Genomic DNA, 12,355 nt, shown 5'->3' with positions numbered 1-12,355 from the left:
GAAGACTGGATTCAAAGCGTTTAGTGATTTCACAGAATGTGACCAGAAATTGCTTGTTTCGCGTTCAGAAGCCAAACTTGACGAAAATTCCATCATTTGCTTCCACCATGAAGCCCTCTTCCTACATGAATATCAAGCGATGCAAAAGAAATGTTGCAATCCATTCAAGAAGAGGAATCACAATGTAAAAGCTGGACTTAGACTGCTTGATAATGAAACAGCTGCCAAACTTTGCCTGTTAAAGAAAAAAGAAGTGATTGATATAAAACCTGGTCAGAAGCTTTGCCCTCGCTGCATGTCGGCACTGAACCAAAAGCTAGAAGATTCATCATCACTATCAACCCAATCTGAACAAGATTTCACAACGGATGAAACTGAACCAGCCATCAACAAAAGTTTATCATTTATTGGTGCTTCACCATTGAAAAGAAGACAACTAAGTAAAAGAGATAAGCAAAGCTATGCAAAAAGAAAGATCTTGGATGCACAAAGTTTAATTGGGAATCAAATTGCTGCTGCTGTAGGAATCAATTACGATGAACAGCCAAGTTCAAGTAAAAGTCGCCCATGCAATAATTGTGCAGATCTTGATAATCTTATAGAAGAGTTGAAAGAAAAATGTAAAGTGTCAAATCGTAGGACAAAAGTTCAAATATTGACCTTGGTTCCAAGAAGCTGGACAATTAAAGATACGACAACAGCATTTAATGTATCAGAAAGAATGGTAAAGCAAGCGAGAAAACTGAAGAATGAGCAAGGTGTTCTAGCTTTTCCAGCAAATCGGCAAGGAAGGAAGCTTTCAGATGAAGTTGTTCAGAAAGTACATGACTTTTTTCAAGATGACGAATTCAGCAGACTTTGTCCAGGGAAGAAAGACTGTGTGCCTGTGAGAATTTCAGGAACAAAGGTGTACAAGCAAAAGCGGTTGTTGCTTTGCAATTTGAAGGAAATGTACGTGTCTTATCAGAAGCAAAATGGACCAGAAATTGGCTTCTCAAAGTTTTGCGAGCTTAGACCAAAATGGTGTGTTACAGTTGGCTCTGCTGGAATGCACTCAGTTTGTGTCTGTACAATACACCAAAATGTCAAGCTTATGCTCACTGGTGCATCAATCAATGAAGACTACAAGGAAATTCTTAGCAAAGCTGTTTGCAGCTTGGAAAACAAGGATTGTATGCTTCATCGTTGTGAAAACTGCCCTGGTCCAGAAGGTGTAGAAGCAGTTATTGCAACATATTTTGAAGATAATGACCCTGAAGAACTGATTGAGTACAAACAATGGATTCATACCGACAGGGATACTTTAGAAACAAAGCAGCTTTCAACAGAAGAGTATGTTGAAGATATTGCAGCAAAAATTTGGAACCTGTCTTGTCATCACTACATTGCCAAGCATCAAAGCCAGCACCTGAAAGCTCTCAAAACTGATTTGAAAGAAGGCGAATTCATAATACTAATGGATTTTGCTGAAAACTATTCATTTATTGTTCAAGATGCAGTGCAAGGCTTTCACTGGGAAAACAGTCAAGCAACAGTTCATCCATTTGTAGTCTACTACTGTGAAAACGAAGAGGTGCAATGTGTGAATCTTTGTGTTATTAGTGACTGCCTTCGACACGATACGATTACTGTCCATGTTTACATTGGAAAAGTAATCAATTACCTGAAGATGCAATTTTCCAAAATAAGCCACATCCACTACTTCAGTGATGGTTCAGCTGCACAATATAAGAATTTCAAGAATTTTCTCAACTTATGCTATCACAAAGAAGATTTTGAAATAACAGCAGAATGGAATTTCTTTGGAACAAGCCATGGAAAGTCGCCTTGTGATGGCATTGGAGGCACAACAAAACGGTTGGCAGCAAGAGCAAGTTTGCAACGTCCATATGAAAACCAGATTCTAACACCCAAAGATCTTTTCAACTTCTGCAATGATAATATCAATGGAATCAAATTCTTTTTCATCAGCAAAGAGGAAGTTGAAGAAGAAAAAGCTTCTCAAGAAGAAAGATTCCTGCAAGGGCACACTCTAGCTGGCACAAGAGAAAACCACCATTTTTTGCCCATTGATATGACGACAATTAAGGTCAGTAGAGTTTCTAATGATGCGACATCTTTTTTGGCCAAAATTAGTGCTGCTGAAGTAGTAGTTCAAGTCATGGATCTTCAGCCTGGGCAGTATGTTGCTTGCATTTATGAAAAGAAATGGTGGATTGGAAACATCGTTGAAACCTCAGTCGAACAGAAAGATGCTTTCATAAGCTTTATGCATCCTCATGGTCCTGCAAGTTCATTTTATTGGCCCTTAAGACGTGATACTTGCTGGATTCCAGAACAACTTATCATTGGTGTTATTCCAGCTCCATCAGTGACATCATCTGGTCGGCAATACAGTTTTCCTGAAAGCATTCTCTTGCAAATCAACGATGCTTCCAGAATGATGAAGTAACTGAGGAAGACAGGCTTGGGAACCTGCATAAAGAAACCCACAATCAGGCTTGGGATCCTGTGGTAAAGACACCCTGTAATCAGGCTTGGGAACCTGCAGTAAAGATACCCACCCGTGGCTGTTACTGCATGGCTATCGGGCGTGGCCCCTATGGCGATGGGGATGCTGGTTTTATTGTGATAACCAGTAATGGCTCAGCCATCATGGACCAACGCAGGGCACTGCGCACACAAAATATAAGATACTTTGACCTGAGTAAATAAGCACTTAATGGAAGCGTTGCAAAAGAAAAATATATCCATCTCGTAGAGCAAGAGTTTCTCTTTCAGATGATACTATTCACAATTAAATCCAGGCTGACTATTTTGTAGTAATGGGCTTTGAACTTTGGTAAATAAAGCCATTTGCGCTGACACTGCCAAATTTGAAGAGATTTTGCAAGGCGACTATAAAGCCTGGGTAGTTGGAAATCCAGCTGTATTATGTCCAGCACAAAGATAAGACTTGGTAAAAAGTTCAAGTCCATATCTTTATCTGCAAGGAAATTATTGCAGTCTGAATATTGGTCAAAATTTGTCGCATTAAGTCACGACAGAATTAGGGGTACACTTTGAGTCGACTTGTTTGACCGGATTTTGCATCAGTAATCTTATAATTAATTTCGTTTGAATCAGCACAAAAAACTGTACAGGGTCTCATCTTACTAACCATTCTTATGAATTGGTTTCAATTTTATGAGACCCCAAAAATGGCATTTTGTCTGATGTCGCGCGCATGCGAACTTACTACCCTTCAGACAAGGGGGTGTAGATCAGCAAGTATTGCAGCTAGAGGCTTGAAATCTTGAGAAACTTAATTTAGCACTTGACTAGTGCTACAGATAAAATTTGAAGAAAATTGGAGACATGATGGTGGGAAGGTTTAGACCACTTGGCATGGAATGACCCAAATTCTAGATTAAACAGGTATGCAAATTGCTGGCGAAATTCTATTGAGGAGGTCGAAATTTGAACCAGTTGGTGGGTTGGCTACAAACTGACAAATCTGACTGCTAGGAGAGTGATGAATGTCTTCCCGGACTTGTGTTAACAGCATGATACAAATTGTGACCTAAAAATTTCAAAACTTCCTAAGGTAACTCCGAACTTATTAAATTCTGATGTCTACTTCATCATCAAAGTAGTCCCCTAGATGATGTTCACAATGATAGTACAAATTTCCTTTAATGCATGAACTACCAGAAATCCACTCTCTGCAATGTGTTCATTAACCATAAAAATTCCACTCAAGTCTCGGAATAAAAACACTGCCTTTTCACTAGGATTTCATTTTTGGTTAGAGAGACTGTAACAGTCTTGATAAGGCAAATAGTGGTGATAGGTCTAAAGCAATGGTCGTGTTGTCTGGGAGAAGTTTCCCAACATTCCTCAGAGCTTCTACTCCAATTAGGCACTCTGAAAGCCATAAAAACACAGCATTGAGACAATTATATGACGTGGAAGAAATCCCTTGTGGACAAATGTCAAAGGTCTTTTAGAGTTAGCTGTAAGCCTTAAGATGGAACGCGTTTTGGTACCGACTTCTCTCTTACCATCTGAGAAATCTCCTCTGACCCGTGGTTCTGGGTGACTTTTCCGAACTCTCCCCATTTCCTAAACCTCAGCAGTCCTTTTCCTTCAACCCTCTTCCTGCCCCTTCAACCCTTCTGCCAGGAGGAGGAGCCACTGGCTCCAAAAGCTTGCTAATTTACTTAACCTTTGAACGTGTTTCCTCCTGCTGCCACTTGGTGAGCAGATTTTTTTATCCATCCAATTAAATTACAGATGAAACAGAATGACTTTTCAAAAAGCAAAGTCTTTTCAAAGCTTTTTAGCATTGCTAAAGCTGTAAGCTATTGCTTGGAAGGCCCCTAGAATAGCCAGGTTTTGTGCTGAATGGAGGTGTTGGTATTGACCTACATACTTACCAATAAAACAAACGCTGTATAGTAACAGCTCCAGAGACATCAAACTGAATGAACATGTCGATTAGGAACATCACACTACAATCTCACCTCCGGCTCTTCTGTCTTATGTATTCATATGTGAAAGAGTCATTTACTTTATGACACCATTATGAAGTTCAACCAAATTTCGGGCTTGTAGCCGGTCGTCGTTCAGTACTTCGCATGATATTTCAACTGGGCACCTGACGGTCATCTTCAGGTGAGCCGGCGCAGACTGGAGAAAATGTCCTCCGTTCCGCAATATATAGTGTACTGTAACTATTCTGCGCATGCGTCGAAAACTTGATAGTTGAACCACACTGCCCGCCGGCAGCGCCTTCGCTGGTGGAATAGCGGAACTCAGTCGCCCTCTGCGTTGCTGTTTGCCACGGCCATCGACGCACTCTGTCGTCTTCGCTGTCACGGTTTAACAGCTTTTCCGCCAGTCGTATCTCTACGGATTCTTTAATAATGGAGTCCCAGAAAGACGTTGCTGTGGACAAAATCATTGTTTTCTCATACTCCATTGAATGTCCAGTAGAAATACAATGTTCAGCAATAGCGGACTTGCTTGGCTGTAAAAGACGGGTGTAATGTTGATGTTCAGTGCAGCGTTCTTTCACGGTGCGTGTGGTTTGACCTACGTAAGCCATACCACATTGGCACGGTATCTTGTAAATTCCGGCCTTTCGTAGTAACAGATTGTCTTTAACTGATCCCACAAGGTCTGCAATCTTCAATGGTGGGCGGAAAACCACTTTTACCTGCAATTTTCAGAGGATTCTTGCTATTTTAAACGAAGTGTTGCCAACGAAAGGAAGAAAAGCTAAAAATTGTTCCGGCATGTTCTCCTCTTTATTCACTTCCTGCTTCTTAGTTTTAACTGTTGGTGCCCTGTTAATCTGCCGGATGGAATACCCATTTTCGCTGAATACTGTCTTTAGATGGGCGAGTTCTTGAGGTAAGCTATCTAGAGCTGAGACAATATGAGCTTTATGAACAAGTATTTTAAGCAAACTCATGGTTTGCGATGGGTGATGGCAATTCGATGCTTGCAGGTACAAATCAGTATGAGTGGGTTTCTGGTTAACTGAATGCCCTAGAGAACCATCATTTTTCCTTCGAACCAGGACATCCAAGAAAGGCAAACAACCACCTTTCTCTATTTCCATGGTGAACAGGATGTTGCTATGAATGGAGTTGAGGTGATGTAGAAACTCCATTAATTTATCTTCTCCATGAGGCCACACTATGAAAGTGTCATCCACATACTGCGTCGATGGCCGTGGCAAACAGCAACGCAGAGGGTGACTGAGTTCCGCTATTCCACCAGCGAGGGCGCTGCCGGCGGGCAGTGTGGTTCAACTATCAAGTTTTCGACTCATGCACAGAATAGTTACAGTACGCTATATATTTCGGAATGGAGGACGTTTTCGCCAGTCTGCGCCGGCTCACCTGAAGATAACTGTCAGGTGCCCAGTTGAAATATTGTGTGAAGTATTGAACGACGACCGGCTGCAAGCCTGAAATTTGGTTGAACTTCATAATGGTGTCATAAAGTAAATGACTCTTTCACATATGAATACATAAGAGAGAAGAGCCGGAGGTGAGATTGTAGTGTGATGTTCCTAATCGACATGTTCATTCAGTTTGATGTCTCTGGAGCTGTTACTATACAGCGTTTGTTTTATTGGTAAGTATGTAGGTCAATACCAACACCTCCATTCAGCACAAAACCTGGCTATTCTAGGGGCCTATTTGAACAGTCAATTCGCCGGGAAAATTTTAAAATTCACACCATTATGAAGGTTTACAGGAACGTCAATAAGGGTCTTTTGCTTACAGTCCTCCATAAAAATATCCATAGCCAGGGGTGACAGAAGTGAGCGTATAGAGAAACCATCTATTTATTCATAACAGTCTCCACACCTCCTCCCACGATACGAAATAACTGCACTGCAGATAATGCAATCTCTCTCTCAATACTACTCTCCACTTTCAACAAATCTGAATTTTCACACTGGTACTTCACTCCTTGTTTACAACAGATAATATCTTGGATGAAGAATAATTTTAAAGATCAATATTAGTTTGTGGTCTTTTCCTGATGACTCTTAAGCCCCCTCGTTCTCTTACACCCCCTTTCCTATTTCTTTCTGCTGCAATTGTTTTTAACTGTTGTCTACTTATAAATCTTTTGGCCCTAATATTCTGTCACATGACCTACAACTTCACTACCTTTTACATTATAGTACAATGACCTCTAAAGCTAAGCTGTTAAGTGAATATGTTGTGACCTCTGTAGGAAATACAATGTTGAATCTAAACTGTAGCAATACGTAAGAAAAATGTGGTATGCAGAAGACAATCCTTTAAGTAAGACTGTTATTTCATTAAGTATATACACTGATCAGCCAGAACATTATGATCACCAACCTACTATCGATATAAACCAGTCCATCCATTGCAGGCAGCATCACCTGGCAAAGAATGACTGCTTGCCAGACACACACATGGTGTGTGCAGTGTGAGTGAGTGTGCTGTCTGTCTGTAAAATGTGAAAGGCCCGTGATCTATCAGAGTTTGACAGAGGTCAGATTGCGATGGCCCAGGGGCACGGCACGAGCATTTCAGAAACTCCACAGCTTGTCGGGTGTTCGAAGAGTGCTGTGGTGAGTGTCTTCAACACATGGTGAAACCACACCCAGACATCGTGGGGTTGGGCGACCACCTCATTACAGATGTCGCGTGTCATAGGCTGGGCAAACTGGTAAAACAGGACACGTGTCGAACTGTGGCAGAACTAACATCGGACTTTAATGTTGGGCAGAACAAAAGTGTGTCTGAACAAACAGTGCACTGAACACTCCTAATTAGGGGCCTCCACAGCCAATGGACCACGCATGTGTCAATGTTAATGTCATGAGATCGGCAACTACGACTGAAATGGGCATGTGACCATCAGCATTGGATGTTGGTGCGGTGGTTGAGCATTGCATAGTCTGACAAATCGCAATACCTTAATCATCATGGTGATCGCAGGGGGGCAAGGAACAGCTCCTTGACACCTGTACTGCAGGACAGAGACAAGCTGGCAGTGGCTATATTATGTCTGGGGCACATTCATGTTGGCATCCATGGGTCCAAAGGGGCTCATGCAAGGCACCATGATGGCAAAGGAGTACCATATACCAGTTGCAGACCATGTAACGCCTTTGTGACAATCATGTTTCCCAAAGGCAGTGGCATTTTTCAACAAGATAATACACCATGTCACAAGGGCAGGCGTCCGAGGGCGCAGTTCGAGGAACAGGGCGGCGAGTTATATAATTGATGGGCTAGCCCCACCATTCACCCAATCTGAACGCGACTGAACACATCTAAGATGTGACTGAATGTGGCATCAGAGCTCATCGCCCCCGTCCCCAGAATTAGGTGACCTGTGTGTGTGTGTGTGTGTGTGTGTGTGTGTGTGTGTGTGTGTGCACAGGCGCGCGTGCGCAGACAAAGGCTCCACCACTGGTGTAATGAATCACCATGACTACCTCACTGAAGGCTTCAGTCAACTGTCTGCCTCCTCCGTTAACATCCCACCCCATTAGTCCAATGTAATCTCCTACTCACATTCTTAGTCCCATTCCAGAGCCTCTCCCCTGAATTCATCTCCCTTCTCATGCCAGTGACTCCACAAACACCTTCTCTCACATCCACCTCACCTCATTCTCCTTCTTGGATATTGAGCTCCACCACTCTGATGGATCCATCCACACTTCTATCCACGTTAAATCTACTAGCCACCAACAGTAGCTGCTGATACTGAATTTAAGTTGTTCATTAAAGTACTGCAAAGCCTAAACCACACCAAATATAAAACAAAAAAACTGTTTGTATACTGGCATTATGGTTACCGTAAAATAGAACACCCACTAAGATTTACAAATTTCAACAGGATTAAGTTGCTGGTGACTATAATAATTCAAATAATCCCACATCCTTTATACAGTGACCAGCCAAAACATTATGGCTACCAACATACTACTGGTACAAACCTGTCCAGCTGATAGCACTGTCACCTGGTGAGGAATGACTGCTAATCACACACACGCACAGTGCTTGTGGTATCAGTGAACATGCTGTCTGTCTGTAGAATGGAGAAGGTGTGCAATCAATCTGAGTTTGACCGAGGGCAGAATGTGAGAGCCCGGAAGTTAGGAAAAAGCATTTCAGAAACTGCACGACTTGTCGGGAATTTTAGGAGTGCGGTGGTGAGTGTCCTCAATAAATGGCAAAACCAAGATGAAACCAGTCCAGATGTCGTGGCGTTGGGTGGACACCCCTCATAACAGATGTCTGATGTCATAGGCTGGGCAGATTGGTAAAACAGGACAGGCAGCGAAGTGTGGCGAAACTAAAATCAGATTTTAATGCTAGGCAGAGTGCAAGTGAGTCTAAACACACAGTGCACCGAACACTTCTAATGTTGGATTTGCTTCCATGCCATGATGTGCCACCGCTGTTAATCCCTGCCAAAGGTGGACATACCGGCTATTACGTAGGTAGTCGCAATGTTTTGGCTGATCAGTGTCATTAGTTTTATGAAAGACAGCCACTGACAAATAAGTGGAATATCCTCTCCTCCTTCCTACAACAAATCCTTATTCAAAAAATGGAAAGTTGCAAGCTACCTCCACTGATTATGTCTACATTTCTCACTGCCTTAATGTGCTGTAGAAGTTCCTTCTTCATGAAGAGTTTAATACTCATTGTTGGTCTTAGTGTCACACGGTCTTCAACACCCCCTCCCCACACACAAAACATAATAGACTGAAACAGACTGCAGTAAAACTGTGCCTTTTATGGTAGGCATTCCAGTGTTTTGTGTCATATCATTGAAAGGTCATCACCAGTGACACAGGCACATTGTAGTAATTGTAATACATTACTTAGTCTTTTGTACGGCAAGACTACAGCATAAACCACATAGAAGTACCAAAGCTGTAGACAACAGTGTAGTAATGAAGTACATGCTGTAAATGAATTAGTACTGCATAATAAACATAAAGAGACAACTTCATGTGCAACACATATGTTGCATGAGTGAACTCACCGACTAGATTCCAATCATCAGCTTGTCCTTGACCTAATGTTCCTTTCTTCTTCTTCTTTTTTCTCTTTGGATCATTTGATATACTTGTTGCTGGTGAGTCCTGGAACCCTGATATTACAGGGGATACTTGCTGGAGAAAATGTTCGTGCTGTCCATTTGCAAGAGACATCTGAGGCACTCCTTTTCCCGACTGGTCGGTTAACCCCGATAACACAGGCGATTTCATCTGTGCCTGCTGCTGCTTAGGTGGTTGTTGTTGTTGTTGTTGTTGCTGCTGTTGCTGCTGCTGCGGCCGTGGCTTGAAACTCGATGCACTAGTTCCTACTCCTCCAGCACTTTCCTGGAGTCCATTTTGCTGCACAACATGTCGATTATTTGAATCATTTCGGATGGCTATTCGATGCTGGGGAATGCTGTCACAATTTAGTGCTCTACATGATGCTGGCACGTTTTCTTTCCCTCTTAATATGCCTCCAATTTGTCCATTGGCAACTGGCCCAGATGCCTTCTTACCACTAACATGCTTCACAATTCCATTTTTTGAGGTTACATCCACACCAATGTTGTCAGGAAGGTATTCTTGATGATTAGTTTGCGGCACAGGTTGTGGAAATCTGTTTCCTGCTGCAATAGCTTGCTGGAGGGCAGGACTTCTAATTGTAACTGTTGACCCACTTACTTTGATAATTGCCGACTGAGATGTACGACTTGATGATACCATATCAGGCTGAACAGTTCCAGATTGTTGCTGCTGTTGTTGCTGCTGCTGCAGACGTAGCAATTTCTGACCGCTTGTCGTAACCTGAGTTTGATTCCTTGTAACTGTGGTCAATTGTTGAGACAATGTTGAATTACATGTCTGTACTAACTTGTCTCTGTGCTCACTGTTACTCAGATTGGAAAAACCGTTGATTACATTAAGACTGCCATCTTGATTGCCATTCTTGTTCTTTTTCTTATTTTTCTTCTTCCCTTCTGTAATAACTCCAACATTTTCTGAAAATAAACAGAACAACAACAACAATAATAATACCACGGAAAAATAAAATCATTAAATTTTAATATCTTTTGGTTGAAACTGAAGTAAAATTTTTGAAATGCTGAATGATACATCAAACAATGGCAGTGTCTTAAGCCAGAAATCGTTACTGCAAAAATATTTTATGTTAGAAAGCTTTTTTGTTGAATGTTGCAGTCGACAATGTAGTGTATCTGAATTATTTAACTGATGTGACCTACTGGGAAATAACAGAAGACACTTGGATGAAGAACCAGTAGATGCTAAACACTGAGATATGACTCTTTCCACACTTTACAAAAACATGGAAAAATTTTTTGGACCACAACAAATACAAAGTTTGAGCAAAAGTAACGGCAACATTTTTTTTTTCCCCTTGCAGACAGCAGCCCTGCTGAAAAATGCAGTATATACAGATGGAAAGACGAGTTGGGAACTATAAGTGTGGACACTGAAAAACAAGTGAACATTGTGCCTCACATATTTATTACGGCAGTGTACAGGACAACATTGGTTTCAGGGTGCAATATGATTACAGCACAGCACACAAACAGTTGACATGACAGAAATATATCTAAAGGCCCTCAAAGTAATCCCCTGCAACATTCACACACGCTACCAACAATGTGGGAGCACTGAATACCACTTGCATCACCATTTGCCACACCATGTCTGAATAGGGTCACCTGTTGCCACACAGCATTAGCAATAACATCTCATGTCGCACACTGCCTGCCATGTAGTGGTTCCTTTAGCTTTTGTATGAGATTATAGTCACAGAGGGTAACGTCAGGAGAGTACAGCAGGTGCTCCAATTCCCCCATCCTCAGGGTCGTAGTTGCCACTGTGTACACATTGCTTTATGGGGTTTTGAATTGTCATGCAGTATGATTCCACTGTCCACAAGATCTGGATGTTTCTCCCAAACACCATGTTGTTCCCATTGCATCAGGGAGCCCTCTAGTACTCAGTGCTCACAGTTCTGCCACATGGAACGAAGTGGCACAAAGTGATACCCTGAAGTCATATGTGAAGATCACTGCCAGTTTCTCAGGGGAAAGATTCTGATGGAACTTCTGCTGCCTTGGCGATCTGGCACATCACCACTTTGCAGACTGACATTTAGAATTCATTGATGGTGATTATTTGTGACAGGAAATGGTCACTGTCCTGCTGTTAGCATGCTAGGTGGTGAGAATATTTTGCATATCACATCCACCATTGAACTTCCGTCAGTACAAGTGGTACCCACAGTGATGAGATTTTGTGCAGTTGCTGCTCTGCCCACAATACCCCATGGGTGGAGGGTTTCTAGATACCAATTGCCCTCTCCAACCCCTGTAGCAACCATCATCTGCCTTCCTCCAGTAGCTGCCTGATGTGGCACGTGCCATGTCAGTCCACATACTGACAGGTCTTCCCGAGCTTTGCTGACCACTGGCAGCCAGAAGCCCTTGCTGAAACTTCCCTATTCACACTGTGACATTCTCTTACATTTCTCCCTTGGAGAACAGCTATTTTGACTAACTGCAACAAAATATAAAATACACATACAAAACATGAGTGTTCGCACGCATGCCCCCCCCCCCCCCCCCCCCCCCACACACACACACTCTATGTCCAATGGAAATTTATTAGAGTATCATGCAAAAATACAAATAAGTTGGTCAAGAATATTGAGATTTTTATTAGTAACATTCCCCCTTTACATATTACATACATATTTATGCACCATATACACAGGGTGCATAGAAAAAGAATCATCCAATTATAAAAAATCATAACTATTATGTT

The 12,355-nt window shown here is 42.0% G+C and overlaps 1 protein-coding gene across 2 annotated transcripts in view; it reads right to left on the bottom strand.

Moving 5' to 3' along the window:
* Positions 1–12,355, bottom strand: part of LOC124614027 (protein FAM193A-like) — a 228,731-nt gene that overhangs the window by 35,720 nt on the left and 180,656 nt on the right. For both annotated transcript variants that reach the window (XM_047142845.1, XM_047142846.1), the window contains exon 18: positions 9,544–10,539. In XM_047142845.1, coding sequence (XP_046998801.1) covers positions 9,544–10,539 — 996 coding nt within the window. The remainder of the gene's footprint in view (positions 1–9,543; positions 10,540–12,355) is intronic.

This window comes from Schistocerca americana, chromosome 4, assembly GCF_021461395.2.
Source record: "Schistocerca americana isolate TAMUIC-IGC-003095 chromosome 4, iqSchAmer2.1, whole genome shotgun sequence".
Lineage (NCBI taxonomy): Eukaryota > Metazoa > Arthropoda > Insecta > Orthoptera > Acrididae > Schistocerca > Schistocerca americana.
Note: the sequence above shows the minus strand (reverse complement) of the source record. Positions and strands in the feature narration are given on the sequence as shown.